This window comes from Chiloscyllium plagiosum, unplaced genomic scaffold (genome assembly GCF_037043375.1).
Source record: "Chiloscyllium plagiosum isolate Xiang-an unplaced genomic scaffold, Cpla_swu_hap1 HiC_scaffold_24, whole genome shotgun sequence".
NCBI lineage: Eukaryota > Metazoa > Chordata > Chondrichthyes > Orectolobiformes > Hemiscylliidae > Chiloscyllium > Chiloscyllium plagiosum.
Genome location: NW_028270162.1, coordinates 64,361,873 through 64,381,750, shown reverse-complemented (window position 1 = coordinate 64,381,750; position 19,878 = coordinate 64,361,873). Strand labels below are relative to the sequence as shown.

The window sequence follows — 19,878 nt, the reverse complement described above, 5'->3', positions numbered from 1 at the left end:
CTTAGGTGTTTTGCCATTATTTTTGTGAACAGCCGGAGCAGCATTGGACCAATAGCTATTGGTCGCCAATTGTCGATGCTTTTCAAGCAGTCCTTATCCTCGCACGTAGGAATCAGGACCATTCGACTCTTTTTTTAGTGAATCGGGTAACGTGCTTGACTTTAGCCACAGGGAGAAGAGGCGGGGTAGACGAGTTTCCTCTTGCTCATGGATTGTTCTTATGTCCTGCAGTTTCAGGTCGTCTGGTCCAGCGGCACTGTTCTCGTCTCTCCCCTTGATGGCCATTTCAACCTCCTCTACTTTAATCTGTTTCATCAAGCACCCGTCATCAACTTAGCCAGTGTATGGGGCATACTTATTTATATTTGATTTTTTATTTGGTGCTGACAGTTTCTCACGGAAACATGTCTCCAACTCCTCTTTTGAGAGAGGACAAGCGGATGAGGTCGGCGCCCCCATGATCTCGCAAGCTAGTTGACGCCGGTTAGTTTTGTAAAGCTGCTATGTTGCTCTAAATAGCACTTTACGTGCTGCCCACCAATTTTTGGCTCCGGTATTGCTACCAGTCCTTTTGTTTTTCTGGGCCCGATCTTTTTGAGGCCACTTGTGGCCTATCTTTTCCTACTATTCATTAGTAGGTCGGCAATACTCTCCACTAGTCTGATTCCGAGGACAAACGTGTCCGGGTCATTCCTCGCACTCAAGAGCTCCTAAGCTTGTGTAAGCTGGTCATCTACGTCCCTATGTTTAGGGATCGAAGCCAATGTTCTTCGGCTGGCTCTTTGGTGTTGGGCTTGATCTTCGGAATTTTCCTGGACACTCTCTGCCTCGGAATCGTGCGAGTCTATACCTGTCATTGACTCGCTGATGGTCGTGACCTCCGTCGGGGTGCTTGCCAGGAGCCTGCGCTTGTCTGAGATTTGCTTTGGTGTTTTGGTTTTGAGGATGCTACCGATGGATTTGTTTATAAACTTGCATCCTGCAAATCTCACCTCCAATTCCCTCAGGAATGTCACCTCCTCCTGTGACCATACACGGTAACTTCTCCCAGGTTTGCCCTTGACTTTGGGTGCCGGTTTGAGGCTTTACTCGTTTTGCAGAACCGGGTGTCTGTGCCTCTCGTGTTGACCAAGGCTCGACTTCGTTGAAAACCGTTGGTCACACGCACTGCATGCAAACTCCCCAGTTGGGGGTTGTTTTGTTCCTTTGCATTTTGGAAAATGGCAGGCGATTGAATGGTATTCTCCTGCTTTATTGCAGCGTGAACATTTTGTTCGGATGTTCTTTATTCCGTGCACTTTAGTCACATGGGTCTTAAACAGGCCCATGTGACTAAAGAGGGTGTCCCAGTCCTTGCAGAACAGCCCATCGACGGGATAGTGGATGATTACCTCTGAGACAGATGTTCTGTCGCACACTGGCTCGATAACAACTCCTTCCATGAAGACAGTTGCATCAGCTGTTTCCTCGCCAGTCTCATTTATAGTCTTTTTTAGGTCTGTGCCCTGCATTATGTCTCGATAACTTTTGTTGTAGAAGGTTTGGGTGGCTATGCTTGTCTCAACCGCAGGGTGGGCTGCCCTTACGGTACCTTCTTCAACGTTATCTATGTCATCCGTTACAGGGAGGGGTGACCGGTCTCAGCTCCATGTAAAGTAGGAGGTAACGTCTCAAGGTCGCTGTCTCGGTCTGGACCGAGATGGACCTTGTTGCGGGTTTTAAACATGTACAACCTAATGACTTATCACAGCTCGCGGTTGTGGACGAGGCTGCGGGGAGGTTGTTTTTCTGGGACGCTTCCCAGCCAGACTGCTCCATTGAAATTGGAAGACTCATACTGGTTTTTTGAGAGCAGGTCAGTCTAGACCATGGCCGTCTCGTACTTTTTCTGGTCGTTTGGTCACCCAGCAGCCAGGACTGCTGGGCTTACCGGCGGGGCCAGCGGGGAGGCACGACACAAACTATGCGCCAAAAATATGTGAAAACGTCATAGTCGGCAACTACGCCTTCCTAACGGGATTATGTCAGAGTTACTCCCGCCTTAAGAGAGTCATAGTTACTCCCGTGACTTCAAGATACTCTCAATCCTGTTCTTAGTGACTGCACAGCGTTTAATGATTGGCAATGACTGGTCTAAGTTGTGGGAAGTGATGCAGTAGTGTTCTCAGTAAAGCTTCCTCTAATCTACCCCAACAATGTAGTGGAGTCCCAACCCTAGAAGGCTCCCGCCTACACCAATGAGGATTTTGTACTGAGGAAATAATTCTCCATACCACAGTATTTGGATAAGATTGTAAGTAAAATCATGTTTTGTTCTGCAGGCAAATGTCTACCAGGAACCTGAGTGAGATTGGCCAGCCCATTTTATGTAGGATCCTTAGAGCTAGCAGGTGAAGGACATTTTCAGACTGGCCTTTAGAACAATGGACACTTACTTTCATGAAAAAGGGTATTTTATGTAAGCGAAGTAGATTTTTTTCCTCTCAGAGTCTTAGGAATTCTCTTCCCTGGAGACTGATAGTGAGGTTATCAGAATCTTTTAAGGAAGAAGTTTTACTAACAGAGGAATAAAAGGTTTTGGTGGCAAGCAGCAATGTCGATTTGAGGCCACATTCAGATCGGCTGTGATCTTATTGAATAGCAGATCAGATTCAAGCAGCTGAATTCATATGTTCATTCCAGCAATCAGAGTTAGATTTTAATTCAGACTCCTGAAATGGTAAGTTAATGCCTCAGCCTCTATGGCCTGAAAACTGTGCTTAACTTGGTTGTAATTTCAACAAACCGCTGGTCAAATCCCAATAATTATATTATGGTTAGGATCCATGATGTTTGAAAATGTCCAATTCTCAGTGTGGTGTGATGCATGAAGACTGGGAAGCTTAATCTTGATATAGCACAACCTCCTCCCACCCCAATCAGAACAAATATAACCAACTGCAGGGGTTCATTGTGGGCCATGATGGACTGGCCAGCTTGCAGGATGGAAGAGCCTCTTGCACTTCTCATATCGCACTGTACCTCCTGTTAGCTGCCTCTGTGGAGAGTTTTCGCCGAGCAGAGTTGTGCTTCTGTGGCTCTTTCAGCGCCATCCTTTGCTCCTTGACCCGATCTTCTTGCTGTACAGCTCGGCGCTGATTACCTTTCTGAGAATGCTTTCTACCTGCAAGAAGAATACAATGAAATTGCTGACAAGATTGTCAGAGGCTTCAGAGAATTTAGATTAAATTCCCTACAGTGTGGAAACAGGCCCTTCGGCCCAACATTTATTGCATGATTCTTCAAACTGGAGAACTATTCTTCTAAGCAGAGCAGGTAGAAGTAATCTTTACAAATAAATTAGCCAAAACATTCAATTTAACATGATAGATCATGATAGCAAATTAACATTGAGCAACCATTAAAGAAGCACCTACAGAAGTGGGGTGACTGCTAGGCTTATTAGTTCAAATTGTGTTCCCATTTAAAGGTTTTTCTTGTATTGCAGTAAGGATGCTTCTACACTACAGTCTGGGACAGAGAATTAGTTAAATGCTTTGTAACTGCATTCACAAAGGAAGAATTTTGGGCAAACATTGCCTTTAACAATAATGCATTATATTTAATTTAAAATTGACCAGGCGATTAAAATGCTAACAAGGCTGGTTTTAAAAGTTTCCTCAAATATTACAAACGGCATGTGAACAAGCAACTTATTTGAAACAAAAACAGGAATTGCTGGAAAAACTCAGCAGGTCTGGCAGTATCTTTGGATGGAAAGCAGAATTAATATTTAAGGTCCAGTGACTCTTCTTCAGAACTGTTTTGATTTGTTTCTGATTTCCATATTCTGCAGTTACAGAGTCATAATCATAGAATCATACAGCATGGAAGCACACCCTTCAGTCCAACTAGTCCATGCTAACCATGTTCCCAAACCAAACTAGTCCCACCTGCCTGCATTTAGCCCGTAACCCTCCAAACCTTTCCTTTTCATGTACTTATCCAAATGTCTTTTAAATGTTGTAACTGTACCTGCATCTACCACTTCCTCCAGCAGTTCATTCCACACACAAGCCACTCTGCATAAAAAAGTTATCCCTCATGTCCTTTTTAAATCTTCCTCCACTCACTTTAAAAATATGCCCCCTATTTTTGAACTCTCTCTGCGCTATTCACTTTAACTATGCCTCTCAAGATGTTATAAACCTCTATAAGGTCACCCCTCAACCTCCTATGCTCCCGTGAAAAAGTCCCAATCTATCCATGTGGTTTTTGTTTCGCGAAGCAACTTATTAACCTGATCCAGCAATCGACAAACACCTCACATCCATTTGACTGGGAGGTTCTGGGCAGTCCATGGGGTGTCTGATATAGCCCTGTTGCATGACAGAACAAGTTAAAAGATCAGAAGTCAGTTTTTGTGAAGCAGGTAGCATTGAAGCCAACCTAGCAGAGGCCGAGGGGAAGAGTCAAAGCAGAAAAGCATTTAAAGGTTATCTTGTTTAAATCAAGTAGGATAAATCATTGATGTTGGCGATTGTAGCATAGTGATTGTTTTGTCATATTACACAGAGAAACTAACGAAATTCAATGAATTTGAACATCTGTAATTGTTAAATTGCACACTGATTTGCTGAAAAGATTGGAAAGACTTGATACAGTAAATAAATGATTAGTCAGATCTTTAGAGGGTATACAATTACACAATTAGATTCACAATCACGAAAGTGGAAAATAGGCAGTCCAAGTACATTCCAAAATGTAAAATGTGGAAATAGTACAGCTAGCTAAATCTGTAACACTTATATTTACTAAAAGAGTGCACAGCAAATCTTCAAACAACCATAAAATTGATCAAACTAAAACTTCATACATAACATACTTTAATAAACACGAAGCAAAAGCAACACAATGTGAAGCTTTGGAAAACTTTGACAAATACTCTTTGCATTGATATAGCTACTTGTTTTCCTGGTATTGCTCATACTCAGCAAAAGTAAAACAGCATGTAGCAATGCTAAATGACAGATGTAATATGTGAATACCCATGAATGTTGCTAGTGGTCAGTTTTAATGTACTTTAGAGATATTTTCAGATTTGAATGGGTTATGTAAGCTTGTTATTCATGCTTCACTTATATTATTTGCGGTTAGAAATCTATTGTATTTATGTAGCACTTTTCATGACCTCAGGACATCTCAAAGCAATTTACAGCCAATGCGGTATTTTCAAAGTGTCAATTTATACAATTACTTTCTTCAGTTTAATTATAGTTATTTTTATTCGACCTGTTTGGACATCCTAGGATGATGACGTCAGCTTGTACGAGGGGGCATAACTTCAAATTGAGGGATGTAGATTTAAGACAGATGTCAGAGGTAAGTTCTTTACTCAGAGAGTGGTAAGGGTGTGAAATGCCCTACCTGCCAATATAGTCAACTCAGCCACAATAGGGAGATTTAAACAATCCTTGGATGAGGATGGGATACTGTAGGGGAACAAGCTGAGAATAGTTCACAGGTTGGCGCAACATGGAGGGCCGAAGGGCCTGTTCTGTGCAGTATTGTTCTATGTCCTAAATTATGACACACCTCCCAGGTGGAAATTGAACTCAGGCCTTCTTGCCAGATATGGGGAGACACCACCACAGCACCATAAGTGCCCTTTGGTTTAACGATATAATAACCACGTTATAACAGATTTCTGAATCATCTTGCCTGATCAATTACAATTGTTCAACTTTCTCACGTGATCAATGAACACATCCATGACATGGATTCTCAGATCAACGTCTAAATGCGAAATTGGATTTGGGGTGGATGATGATTGTCATAACTCAGTAATGAAGGAAAATGTCTGAATTGGTCCGGGAAAATTGGACTTGATGAAGAAAGAGTTAATGTACAAAGGGAAATGAACCTGAGGGTTTTCATTCAAACCTTCCAGCACAGGACACAAATCCACAAAATATGATCTTTTCCATAGAACTGCTTAATATTCTGCTGTCAGATAGATAATAAGAGTTATAATGGACCCTCCTGTGGACATTACATTCAAACACTGGACAGATTAAAGAGCTATAATAATATGTAACTGAAGGAATCAATCCCACACTCACAACAATGTAGCAGAAGAAGAGTACAAAAGAACTCATGAGGCAGGAGCAGGACCATTTGGCCCATCCAGCTTGCTTCACCATTCAATATAATCATGGCTAATCTTGAGCTTCAACCCCACTCTCCTGCCCATTTCATGACAATGCAGCTCCTGACTACAGCCATTGAGTATGTCATAAAAATGCAGCTTTTACAACATATTGAAATTGGACAATCAACCAAAAATGGATAAGGATTAATAGCATGTAAAAGGAGATGAAGAAGGTTTTGCATATTTACCTGTAGAATGATCTCTGGAACTCATTTGGGCAGTATCTGAGATTGGACCAGTTGGACTAACGCACAGTGAACTCCCAACTGAAAAATAAAATAAAATGGGCAGATGTTCAGTTCATTGTATGCACGCTGGATCTTTATTGAGAAAAGTTATAAGAATCCCATTTCTCTATTATTTCCTCAGAGCTGCAGATTTCTTTTACAACAAATATTTATCCACATTTTCAGGAAAAGGTGCAAGAGACTCTGCCTCAGAGCAATGTGCAATTCTTGTTTTCCCTAAAAATATGAGATTGCCCACCTTTGTTTTTATTCACACATGGGTATGAGTGACAATGGCTGTCCCAGCATTATTACTCATTGCTAGTTACCCATGAGAAGGTGAATTGCCTTCTTTAACTGCTGCAGTCTATTTGGTGTAGGTATATCCACAATACGTTAGGGAGTAAGTTCTAGGATTTTAACCCAGTGACATTGAAGGAATGATAAAATATTTCCAAGTCAGGATAATGAGTAGCTTGGAGGGGAACTTGCAAGTGATGGTGTCTCCATGTATCTACTGTCCTTGTCATTTTAACAGTAGTGCTCATGGGTTTGGAAGGTGCTGTCTGAGGAGTCTTGGTGAATTTCTACTATGCACTTCAGAGATGGTACATCCCATTGGTACTGAACATTAGATTAGATTAGATTACATTACATTACAGTGTGGAAACAGGCCCTTCGGCCCAACAAGTCCACACCGACCCGCCGAAGCGAAACCCACCCATACCCCTACATTTACCCCTTACCTAACACTACGGGCAATTTAGCATGGCCAATTCACCTGACCCTGCACATCTTTTGGACTGTGGGAGGAAACCGGAGCACCCGGAGGAAACCCACGCAGACACGGGGAGAACGTGCAAACTCCACACAGTCAGTCGGGATTGCCCACCTGAGGCGGGAATTGAACCCGGGTCTCAGGCGCTGTGAGGCAGCAGTGCTAACCACTGTGCCACCGTGCCGCCCATAGCAGTGGAGGGAATGAATGTTTATAAACCGATCCACATACCCTTGCTCATTCCACTAGACCACACTTTACTATATTCCTCTTCACATCATCAATTCTTGGTTAAGTTTTATACTTTTGTGATTAATTAACTGTGAGAGTTCATTTGTCAGACACAAGCCCAAATTATATTAATACTGTTAAAACAAGATGATCCAGCACCAATCCCTGGAACATATCACTTCCAGTACTGACTAATTCCTGAAGAAGGGTCATGCCCGAAATGTCGATTCTCCTGCTCCATGGATGCTGCCTGACCTGCTACGTTTTTCCAGCAACACATTTTCAGCTCTGATCTCCAGCATCTGCAGACCTCACTTTCTCCAGTACTGACTACCAAGGACCGGGTTCTGGATATGCCAATTCCAGCAGCAATTACCTGGAGTATACCACTTCTAGCTCAGACTCCTTAGGGAAAACCACTCCAGCTATGACCTTTGGGGTATTCCATCTCTCGGGTTGACCCGCAGGGTATACTATTTCCAGCAACAATTTCCAACATTAGCATCTGGAGTATACCAACTTTAGGGTCAACCTCTGGGGTATACAACTTCCAAAACTGACCTGAGGTATAATACCTCCAGCACTGACACCTGTTATCATCAAATATGGTCTGAAGGAATACCTGAGACCTAATGGAGTTAGGGAACAAATTATGGATATATTAATGAAGGGTTGGTTGCATAAATATGGGGAGCTAGTGGGGTGAGTGTGTGGCTAACTGAAATAAAGTTCTCACATAAATACGTGGACTTGGGATCTGTTTGAATAATTATCTTTTGGCATATAATCCTGAGGTATACCATCTTCAGCAATGATGCTGCGTGTGGGTATACTAATTCCAACAGTGGTCCCTTGGGAATACCACCTTGAGGACCACCCACTGGCACCTAGGGTTTACTGCTTTCTCTAGTCCAAGTAAATTAATTATTGCTCTTCTATTCTGACCAATCAACTTGCTAATCAGCATGTCTTTCTTTCTCAGTTCTTGCTTCTGCCACTTTGGACTTGGCTGACACACAATTTGCTCTCCAACTATTGCTCTACTGTGCTCACTCTCTACTGTTTTACCAGGTAGTCCAACACCCTATTTGCTTAGTTGAAGGTTGCTGAGACTCTGTTAGGGTTTAAACCAACTGTCTACTTAAACTACTGGAGATGACAAAATTAATTTAACAATAAATAAAAGTTAATGAACATTTTACCTTGAGGGGTCAACCTCTGATTCATTATCATTTTGAAATGGAGATCTGAAAATAAGAAGCAACTCATTAGGTATAGAAATAAACAATTTGAGAAGAAGATGACATGCAGTGCATCACCAAAGAGTGAAGCTTTTCTAGAAAGTTGTTATGCCTTTTGCAATACCCCATTAATCCATATTACATCATTGTCACTAGAATTTCTTTAAATGAAAAAAAGTGGGAGACTTGACAGGGGATGTTGTTTTCTCTTGTGGAGGAGTCTAGGACCAGAAGCATAATCTCAGAATAAGGGGGTGCATATTTAAGACAAGGACAAGGAGGAATTTCTCCTCTTAGAGGGTAATAAATCTATGGAATTCTTTACAGCTGAGGACTGACAAGGCTGGATTGTTAGGTATATTCAAGGCTGAGATAGATATTTTTAATCAGAAAGGGAATTAGGATTTTGGGGAAAACTGGAGTTCAGGATTATCAGATCAGCCATGATCTCATTGAATGGCCTACTTCTACTTTTATAGTCTCTGGTCAATGAATCCACGTTACAGAGTTGTCACTGGAATTTCAGATAAGAACTTGCATTGAAATAGCATTTTTCATGGTATTGGGATGTCACAAAATGCTTCATAATCAATTGAATACTTCTGAATTGTTGCCAATGTTGTAATGTGAGAAAACAACAGTCAGTTTGCACACAGCAATACCTTACAAATAGTATTGAAGTGGATGGCCAGATATTTTCTTTAGCAATAATGACAGAGTAAGAAATATGGCAGGAACCTTAACGAACTCTCTTGTTCATCTTTCAAATAGTACCATAAGATATTTTATGTTTTCTGTTTTCTTTTATGTTCACCTGAGAGTTAAGACAGTGCTTTGCTTTAGCATCTCATTGAAGACACTATCCTGACACTGCAGAACCACCTCACTTCTGTACTGAGGAGATAATCTAGAGTAAATACTCAAATAAAAACAAAGTGCTGGAGAACCAGAATATCAAAGAAGAATCATATCAGTCTTGAAACTTTAACTTTTGTTTCCCTCCCAAACATTTTGCCAGACCTGCTGAGGTTCTGCAGCATTTTAGTTCAAGCCTCCAGTGTCTACAGTACTTTCCTGTTATTATATACTCAAAACATTGCAATGCAACTTGAACCTACACCATTCTGACTCAGAGAGGAGAGTGGTATGAACTGAGTGCAGGCTTTGCTTCCTGATGCAGCTTGGTGGATAGGTTGTTACTATTTTGAACAATTGGAAGCTCCTTCCAGTCATTAATATCAATGATGCTGCACTTCAAGGAGAACTTCAGAATGTTTTTGAAGTCTTCTCTTTGTCCTTCCCTGGAACACTAGCCATTGTGAGAGTTGAGAAACAGGACTTGGTAAAGGAGAGACTGTTAAGCAATCCAGACATAACGTATATACTTGTGTAAAAGTCAAATTTGTTAGACTATTTTTAAAGATTCAATTTATAGGGTTGACTATTACATGGGCACTAGTTTTAAAGGGCTGAAATTCATGCTGCAGTTGTCGTGGAGAAAATGTAGAGAATCACCAGGAGATGCAGAGAGTTCTTCAAGAAGAAGTTCTTTTATTTGCAAACAAAAAACCGTACACTGAGAAAGCAGATTCTCGAATGCCCCCGAAACTCAGGATCCGTGTTTTTTAAAAATTTTTTCATCATGTTTCTCTTAGCTTATCTACATGTCCAACTATATTAATCAAAGTACCCTACTCTAGCTACACAATAAACCAGAGATGTTAGTTCCCATTATCTCTTTATTCTACTTAATGTTATTCTCATGTCACGGTTAGATATTTAGTGTCAACTTTTGCAAAAAATGGTCTTTCATTCCAGACCCTACTTAATATTTTCCTATTGTCATGATTAGATATTTATTGCCAATAGTCTCAAGCAGGCTGACCCTACTAACTATTAATTAGACATTTAATAAATATTTAATGATCCCAATCTTGTCATAATGATACTCAACAGACGAGGCTAATTTTAGTAATTGTGTTATCTCATCTCAACATAGTGACTTTTCAGCTTCAACCTTACTCTGCTAATTGGTGTAAGAGCATTCCACTATTCTTATCCCATCCTGCCTTCCACAGACCCCTTGCAACAAATCACCAGTGGTCTTCATGCTTTAACCCTTCCCTTGCTTTCATGCTATTTGTTTTCCATACAATGCGAAATACCATGTTTTGATCGCTCAACTTGTCTCGGGTAAAGAATTACGGTCAAGGTAATTACCAGATAAAAGCAAGAGAAACAAGAATGAATTACTCGCAGTAAATTTTATTTATACATATTGGTACGAAAACTTAACATGTCAAAGAATCATTGATATCCAGCAAAATTACACTGTTCAACACCGTCATGGCCTGGTATAATGGCCCACTTAAAATGAAACATTTATTAAATTCTGAATATGTAAGCATCTTGAACTTTCCCGTCAAATTCTTTATTTCCCTCCCATTTACCCTCATATGTAATGAACCTCAGCAACATTAACAAATTTGTCAAAGAATTAAAGATATACGTAACAAATATATCTCAGTTTTATTTGAATATAACGGCACAATTAAAATGATTAACTTTTTAACGATATTAGCTTTTGGATGTATAGTGAACAAAGTGGGATTAGTACCAATAGACTTAGTACCAGTCTGAATGAATCAAAACGTGCTCTTGTAAACCAAGTGGGCTAAATAGAGTTATGAATGAATGAATGAATGAATGAATTAATGACTCTGGGAGGGGTAAGAAAAGGAGGGGAAAGCAGAAGGTAAAGCCTGATGAACGCACTGTTATTTGTTAGAGCTGTACTGTTTGATACCATGAACTTTGCAGCTCATAGTGGGTACTTGCATATGGAGGTAGTTACCACTCAATTACACAATCATTCATAAAATAGGCAAAGAAGGAAAAATATTGAAGAATTATCCACAATATGGATACAGAAGAAGGAGGCTGGGGGAATTTTGAGTCCATGTATGATGTAATTTTACTGTTGTTGGGTGAGGTAATCTGTGGGTAGGGAACTGGAAAAAAAATTATGATAAAGAGCAGTATCAGACAGCCACAGAGCGAAATGGGAGTCTGTAATAATCCTGATCTATAAGCATATCCGGGAAGTAAAATATAAAGAAGAAAATATGGCAGGATGGAAGAGGTGGGAAGGGAATGAGCATGAATGTGTGAGAAAGGTCAATGACAAAGAAAGTAGCAGCATTGTTGAAGCAACCATTCTTGCATCGAAAGCCTATCTCGTATGTGTAAACATATATTTGTGTGCTTAGTGATTCACTTAAAGGGGAATCAAAGGGGGGAGGGGGTCGTTAGGACTATCCATGACTGAGCAGCGCAAAATGGCAATAGGCTGCTCCTGATTAATGCAGCAGAACATGGCTGCCAGTAGATAGAGGGCTTGGGAAAATATTTGCTTAATATAGTCTTTACAAGTAGGACAATAGTAGCTCTATAGAGCTGAAAATGTGTTGCTGGAAAAGCACAGCAGATCAGGCAGCATCCAAGGAACAGGAGAATCGACGTTTCGGGCATAAGCCCTTCTGGAATTTGCTCTGTTCTTTGACTCAGTAACTATTTTCAGGACCAGCCTAGATGAGGAGCACAGTCTTTTACATATCAATTGGTCCAGCATTTTGACAGCACTTTCTCCACTAACAGTTTCACTTCAACATCCAAGGCTTGAAGGTCAAGCTGAAGCATCAAAAACAAAAAATACTGATCACATTGAGTTATGATATGGGAGACACCTGACTGCATCTGCTGCATCCCAGATAGGGTATAATAATGGTAATTCATTATAAATGTCACATTATATAACAGGGTATAATTCATATTACCTGGCAGAGGTGCAAACCCTTTCTGCAGATGCTGGCTATCATTTCAACCTTACCACAGGCAAGATGTTCTGATGTGAAGTCACAACAAACATTCCCATGCAATAAATCACCCACACCAAAAATAAAATTCACAGAAAATACTGAAATGAAAACATTTAAAGGCCAGGATTTGTCTTGGATCAACAAGGTGGTCACGGTGGCTCAGTGGTTAGCACTGCTGCCTCACAGTGCCAGGGACTTAGGTTCGATTCCAGTCTCAGGCGACTGTCCGTATGGAGTCTGCACACTCTCCCAGTGTCTCTGTGTGTTTCCTGTGGGTGCTCCAGTTTGCTCCCACAATCCAAAAATGTGCAGTTTAGATGGATTGGCCAGCTAAATTGCCCATAGTGTTCAGGGACCTATAGGTTAGGTGCATTAGTCAGGGGTAAATATAGGCTAATAGGTTAGGGGAAGGGATCTGGGTGGGTTACTCTTTGGAGGGTCAGTGTGGACTTGTTGAGCTGAAGGGCCTGTTTCCACACCATAGGGGTTCTATAATTGGGGAAAGGTCACATTTGAAATAGAATGTTATAATTCATTACTGACTCTGTTGTGCAGAACTCACCACCTTTACTGTATAAAAACAGTCATTAATTATCAAGTTTATTTTTGGCACCAACAATGCTCTGCCTACAAAAGACAGTGTTTGGCACCGTTTCCATCTCAAGCAACGGAACACACATCATGTAGGCTGGTACCGTGTACAGCGTACACTGTCAACTCCCAACAGGAGCAGGGTGAGAACTGATGGAAAAGCCAAACAAAAAAAACATACAGGACATTGGTTAGGCCACTGTTGGAATACTGCGTGCAATTCTGGTCTCCTTCCTATCGGAAAGATGTTGTGAAACTTGAAAGGGTTCAGAAAAGATTCACAAGGATATTGCCAGAGTTGGAGGATTTAAGCTATAGGGAGAGGTTGAATAGGCTGGGGGTGTTTTCCCTGGAGCGTCAGAGGCTGAGGGGTGGCCTTTTAAAGGTTTACAAAATTATGAGGGGCATGGATAGGATAGATAGACAAAGTCTTTTCCCTGGGGTTGGGGAGTCCAGAACTAGAAGGTTTAGGGTGAGAGGGGAAAGATATAAAAGAGATCTAAGGGGCAATGTTTTCACGTGAGGGTGGTACATGTATAGAATGAGCTGCCAGGGGATGTGGTGGATGCTTGTACAATTGTAACATTTAAAAGGCATTTGGATAGGTTTTTGACTATGAAGGGTTTGGATGGATATAGACTGGGTGCAGATGGGACTAGATTGGGTTGGGATATCTGGTCGGCATGGACGGTTTGGACCGAAGGGTCTGTTTCTGTGCTGTACATCTCTATGACTCTATAACTATCCACAACTCCTCCAACTTTAGTGTCATCCGCAAATTTACTAACCCATACTTCTATGCCCTCATCTAGGTCATTTATAAAAATGACAAACAGCAGTGGACCCAAAACAGATCCTTGTGGTACCCCACTAGTAAGTGAACTCCAGGATGAATATTTCCCATCAACCACTACTTTCAGCTCGCCAATTTCTGATCCAAACCGCTAAATCACCCTCAATCCCTTGCTCCTGTATTTTCTGCAATAGCCTACCGTGAGGAACCTTATCAAACACCTTACTGAAATTCACATACACTACATCAACTACATTTACCCTCATCCACCTGTTTGGTCACCTTCTGAAAAAACTCAGTACGGTTTGTGAGGCACAACCTACCCTTCACAAAACCATGTTGACTATCCCTAATCAACTTTCTCCTTTCCAGACGATTATAAATCCTATCTCTTATAATCTTTGCCAACATTTTACCCAGCAAAAGTAAGGCTCACTAGTCTATGATTGCCAGGGTTGTCTCTACTTGCCTTCTTGATCAAAGTGGACAACATTTGCTATCTTCCAGTCATCTGGCACTATTCCTATAGATAATGATGAATAAAGATCAAGACCAAAAGCTCTGCAATCTCCTCCCTAGCTTCCCAAAGAATCTGAGGATAAATCCCATCCGACCCAGGGGACTTATCTATTTTCACACTCTCCAAAATTGCTAACACCTCCTCCTTATGAACCTCAATCCCATCTAGTCTAGTAGCATGTATTTCAGTATTCTTCTCAACAACTTTGTCTTTTTCCAGTATGAATATAGACGAAAAGCATTCATTTAGTGCCCCTCCTATCTCTTCGGACTCCATGCACAACTTCCCACTACTGTCCTTGACTGTAACTAATCTTACTGTAATGATTCTTTTAATTCTGACATACCAATAGAAAGCTTTAGGGTTTTCCTTGATCCTATCTGCCAAGGACTTCTTATGTGCCCTCCTGGCTCTTTTTAGCTCTCTCTTTCGGTCTTTCCTGGCTAAATTATAATTCTCAAGTGCCCTGAGTCTTCACATTCATCCTTACATAAGCCTCCTCCTTCCTCTTGACAAGGGGTTCAAGTTCTTTAGTAAACTATGGTTCCCTCACTCAAACACTTCCTCCCTGCCTGACAGGTACATGTTTATCAAACACAGGGAGTAGCTGTTCCTTGAACAAGCTCTACATTTCAGTTGTGCCCATCCACTGCAGTTTCCTTCCCCATCCTATGCATCCTCAATCTTGCCTAATCGCATCATAATTGCTTCCCCCCCCAACTATAACTCTTGCCCTGTGGTACATACCTATCCCTTTCCATCGCTAAAGTAAATGTAACCGAATTGTGGTCACTATCACCAAAGTGTTCACCGACCTCCAAATCTAACACCTGGCCCAGTTTATTACCCAGTAACAAATCCAACATGGTCTCACCTTTTGTTGGCCTATCCTCATACTTTGTCAGGAAACCCTCCTGCACACATTGGACAAAACTGACCTATTTAAGGTACTCGAACTATAGCATTTCCAGTCAACATTTGAAAGCCCCATAACAACTACCCTGTCACTCTCGCTCCTCCTATCCAGAATCATTTTTGCAATCCTTTCCTTTATATCTCTGGAACTTTTTGGAGGCCTATGGAAAACTCCCAACACGGTGACTTCTCCTTTACCGTTTCTAACCTCAGCCCATAATACCTCAGTAGAGGAGTCCTGATCAAACATCCTTTCTGCCATAGTAATACTGTCCTTGACAGGAAATTTGCTAGAGCTGCTTGGGAGGATTTAAACTAGTAAGGTGGAGGGGGGGGGGGAAGGGACCCAGTGAGGAAAGAGATCAATCGGAGACTTGTACAGTTGAGAACAGAAGCAAGTCAAACAGTCAGGGCAGGCAGGGACAAGGTAGGACTAATAAATTAAACTGCATTTATTTCAATGCAAGGGGCCTAACGAGGAAGGCAGATGAACTCAGGGCATGGTTAAGAACATGGGACTTGGAAATCATAGCAATTACGGAAACATGGCTCAGGGATGGGCAGGATTGGTAGTTTAATGTTCCAGGATACAAATGCTACAGGTAGGATAGAAGGGGAGGCAAGAGAGGAGGGGGAGTGGCATTTTTGATAAGGGATAAAATTACAGCTGTGCGGAGGGAGGGTATTCCTGGAAATACATCCAGGGAAGTTATTTGGGTGGAACTGAGAAAGAAGAAAGGGATGATCACCTTATTGGGATTGTATTATAGACCCCTTAACAGTCAGAGGGAAATTGAAAAACAAACTTGGAAGGACATCTCAGCTATCTGTAAGAATAATAGGGTGGTTATGGTAGGGGATTTTAACTTTCCAAACATAGACTGGGACTGCCATAGTGTTAAGGGCTTAGATGGAGAGGAATTTGTTAAGTGTGTACAAGAACATTTTCTGATTCAGTATGTGGATGTACCTATTAGAGAAGGTACAAAACTTGAACTATTCTTGGGAAATAAGGCAGGGCAGGTGACTGAGGTGTCAGTGGGGGAGTACTTTGGGGCCAGCGACGATAATTATATTAGATTTAAAATAGTGATGGATCTAAAAGCTGAAGCGCTAAATTGGAGAAAACCAATTTTGATGGTATTAGGCAAGAACTTTCAAAATCTGATTGGGGCAGATGTTTGCAGGTAAAGGGTTGGCTGGAAAATGGGAAGCCTTCAGTAGTGAGATAACGAGAATCCAGAGAATGTTAGGGTGAAAGGAAAGGCTGGTAGGTTTAGGGAATGCTGGATGACTAAAGAAATTGAGGCCTTGGTTAAGAAAAAGAAGGAAGCATATGTAAGCTATAGACAGGATAGATCGAGTGAATCCTTAGAAGAGTATAAAGGCAATATGAGTATACTTAAGAGGGAAATAAGGAGGACAAAAAGGGGACATGAGATAGCTTTGGCAAATAGAACTAAGGAGAATCCAAAGGGTTTTTACAAATACATTAAGGACAAAAGGGTAACTAGGGAGAGAATAGGGCCCCACAAACATCAGCAAGGTGGCCTTTGTGTGGAGCCGCAGAAAATGGGGGAGATACGAAACAAGTATTTTGCATCAGTATTTACTGTGGAAAACAATATGGAAGATATAGACTGTAGGGAAATAGATGGTGACATCTTGCAAAATGTCCACATCACAGAAGAGGAAGTGCTGGATGTCTTGAAACGCATAAAGGTGGATAAATCCCCAGGACCTGATCAGATGTACCTCAGAACTCTGTGGGAAGCTAGAGAAGTGATTGCTGGGCCTCTTACTGAGATATTTGTATCATCGATAGTCACAGGTGAGGTGCCGGAAGACTGGAGGTTGGCTAATGTGGTGCCACTGTTTAAGAAGGGTGGTAAGGATAAGCCAGGGAACTATAGGCCAGTGAGCTTGACATCGGTGGTAGGCAAGTTTTTAGATAAGATTAGATTACATTACAGTGTGGAAACAGGCCCTTCGGCCCAACAAGTCCACACCGCCCCGCCGAAGCACAACCCACCCATACCCCTACATTTACCCCTTACCTAACACTACGGGCAATTTAGCATGGCCAATTCACCTGACCTGCACATCTTTGGACTGTGGGAGGAAACCGGAGCACCCGGAGGAAACCCACGCAGACACGGGGAGAACGTACAAACTCCACACACAGTCAGTCGCCTGAGGCGGGAATTGAACCCGGGTCTCTGGCGCTGTGAGGCAGCAGTGCTAACCACTGTGCCACCGTGCCGCCCACGAAGTTGTTGGAGGGAATCCTGAGGGACAGGATGTACATGTATTTGGAAAGGCAAGGACTGATTAGGGATAGTCAACATGGTGTGTGGGAAATCATGTCTCACAAACGATTGAGTTTTTTGAAGAAGTAATAAAGAGGACTGATGAGGACAGAGCAGTAGATGTGATCTATATGGACTTCAGTAACGTGTTCGACAAGGTTCCCCATGGGAGACTGGTTAGCATGGTTAGATCTCACAGAATACTAGCCATTTGGATACAGGACTGGCTCAAAAGATAGAAGGGTGGTGGTGGAGGGTTGTTTTTCAGACTGGAGGCCTTTGACCAGTATCTGTCCCCCGAACTATGGAGTCCCCAATGACTAATGCTCTACTCCTCTCCCCTCTTCCCTTTTGAGCAACAGGGCCAGACTCTGTGCCAGACATCTGTGCCCCACTGCTTACCCCTGGTAACTCGTCCCCCCCAAACAGTATCCAAAACAGTATACTTGTTATTGAGGGGAACGGTCACAGGGGATCTCTGCACTGTTCCCTTTCTGTAACCCTGACTATAACTCATCGACCTTTATCCTGTATCTGAGGTGTGACTACCTCCCTGTAACTCCTCTCAGTTACCCTCTCAGCCTACTGAATGATCCAAAGTTCATCCAGTTCCAGCTCCAGTTCTCATTCCCTAATGCGATTTCTGAGGAGCTGCAGTTGGTGCACTTCCCGCAGATGAAGTCAGCAGGGACACTAGTGGTGACCCTTACCTCCCACATTCTACAGGAGGAGCATGCAATTTATCTTTCCAGGAGCCCCCTGGTCCTTGCTCTCACCACTGCTGGTGTTGGAAAAATGAAGGCTGCTGATCCCATGAGGTAAGTTTTTATAGGGTTAACTTACCTTCCCTGCAACCCCTGGATTATTCTCCCTATCCCATGCGATAGCAATAACTCTAAACTTTGCTTTTAAAGGTTCACCTATTATTTTATCTCCATTAGCAAATTGAAGAGTTTTTAATTTCTTGTCTGCTTCCTGTTTCATCATATGCTGTGTTATTTTTAAATGCTGTCTGGCTAGCTCCCTGGTTCTATTTAACCGTTCCCTACAATTTGACACAAGGGCTAATATGTGTCCCTAAATTCTGACTCACCAACTTCTCCTTAATTAAATTTAGTGGTCCTCTGACTTCATGCCCAAAAACTAATTCAAATGGACTGAATTTTGTCAATCTCTGATAGCAATAACACAAACAAAATTCCTTTATCCCAATCATCTGGATAGTCTTGACTATAAGCCCTCAACATGGTCTTTAACGTCTGATGCCACCTGCGATTCTGGATGATATGCAGTGGTTTTGAGTTGAATTCCTAAACTGTCCATAACTTCCTTGAATAATTTCGATGTAAAGTTTGACCCTTGATCTAATTGTAGGTAGGAGAAAGTGTGGACTGCAGATGCTGGAGACCAGAGTTGAAAAATGTGGTGCCAAAAACACCACAGGCAGCAACCGAGGAGCAGGATAAGCCTGGATAAGGATAAGCCTGCTGTGTTTTTCCAGCACCACATTTTTCAACTCTGATCTCCAGCATCTGCAGTCCTCACTTTCTCCTAGTTGATCTTAACCTACTGCGAATGAAGGGCTTATGCCCGAAACGTCGATTCTAATTGTAGGTAGTCTGTATCTAGTGAAAAATGTGAGTAACTCTTCTACAATCCTGTTAACTGTGATATTGCGTAATGGAATGGCCTCAGGAAATCTAGTAGACACATTCATTACTGTCAACAAATACTGATTCACACCTTTTGTTTGAGGTAGGAGTCCTATACAATCAATAAATGGTTCCTCAAATGCAGGAATGGGTAACACTGATCCAGAATCTGGTTTCCAGCATCTGCAGTCATTGTTTTTACCTCGTTGATTTTAACCCTACTGCGAATCCTCTTGCAAGGATGCCTGCCTTGAAGAAGTTTTCCTCCTCTCTCTACAAGAATCTCAGGGAGCCCCTCTCCCACTGCAACTCCCAGGTACTCTATGCTACCTTCTCCCCACCCCCACCCTCCTCCAGCTTATCCCTCCACGCTTCAGGATCTCTGCCTTTATTCCTGATGAAGGGCTTTTGCCCGAAACATCGATTTTGCTGCTCGTCGGATGCTGCCTGAATTGCTGTGCTCTTCCAGCATCACTGATCCAGAATCTGGTTTCCAGCATCTGCAGTCATTGTTTTTACCCCTAAATTACCTCCTACTTACCCCTAAAGGCAG

The 19,878-nt window shown here is 42.0% G+C and overlaps 1 protein-coding gene across 1 annotated transcript in view; it reads right to left on the bottom strand.

Moving 5' to 3' along the window:
- LOC122562885 (coiled-coil domain-containing protein 74B-like) overlaps positions 1-19,878 on the bottom strand; it is a 48,469-nt gene that overhangs the window by 9,611 nt on the left and 18,980 nt on the right. The window contains exons 3-5 of the mRNA XM_043716208.2: positions 8,629-8,673; positions 6,379-6,456; positions 3,022-3,163 (exon numbers count right to left, since the gene is read on the bottom strand). Coding sequence (XP_043572143.1) covers positions 3,022-3,163; positions 6,379-6,456; positions 8,629-8,673 — 265 coding nt within the window. The remainder of the gene's footprint in view (positions 1-3,021; positions 3,164-6,378; positions 6,457-8,628; positions 8,674-19,878) is intronic.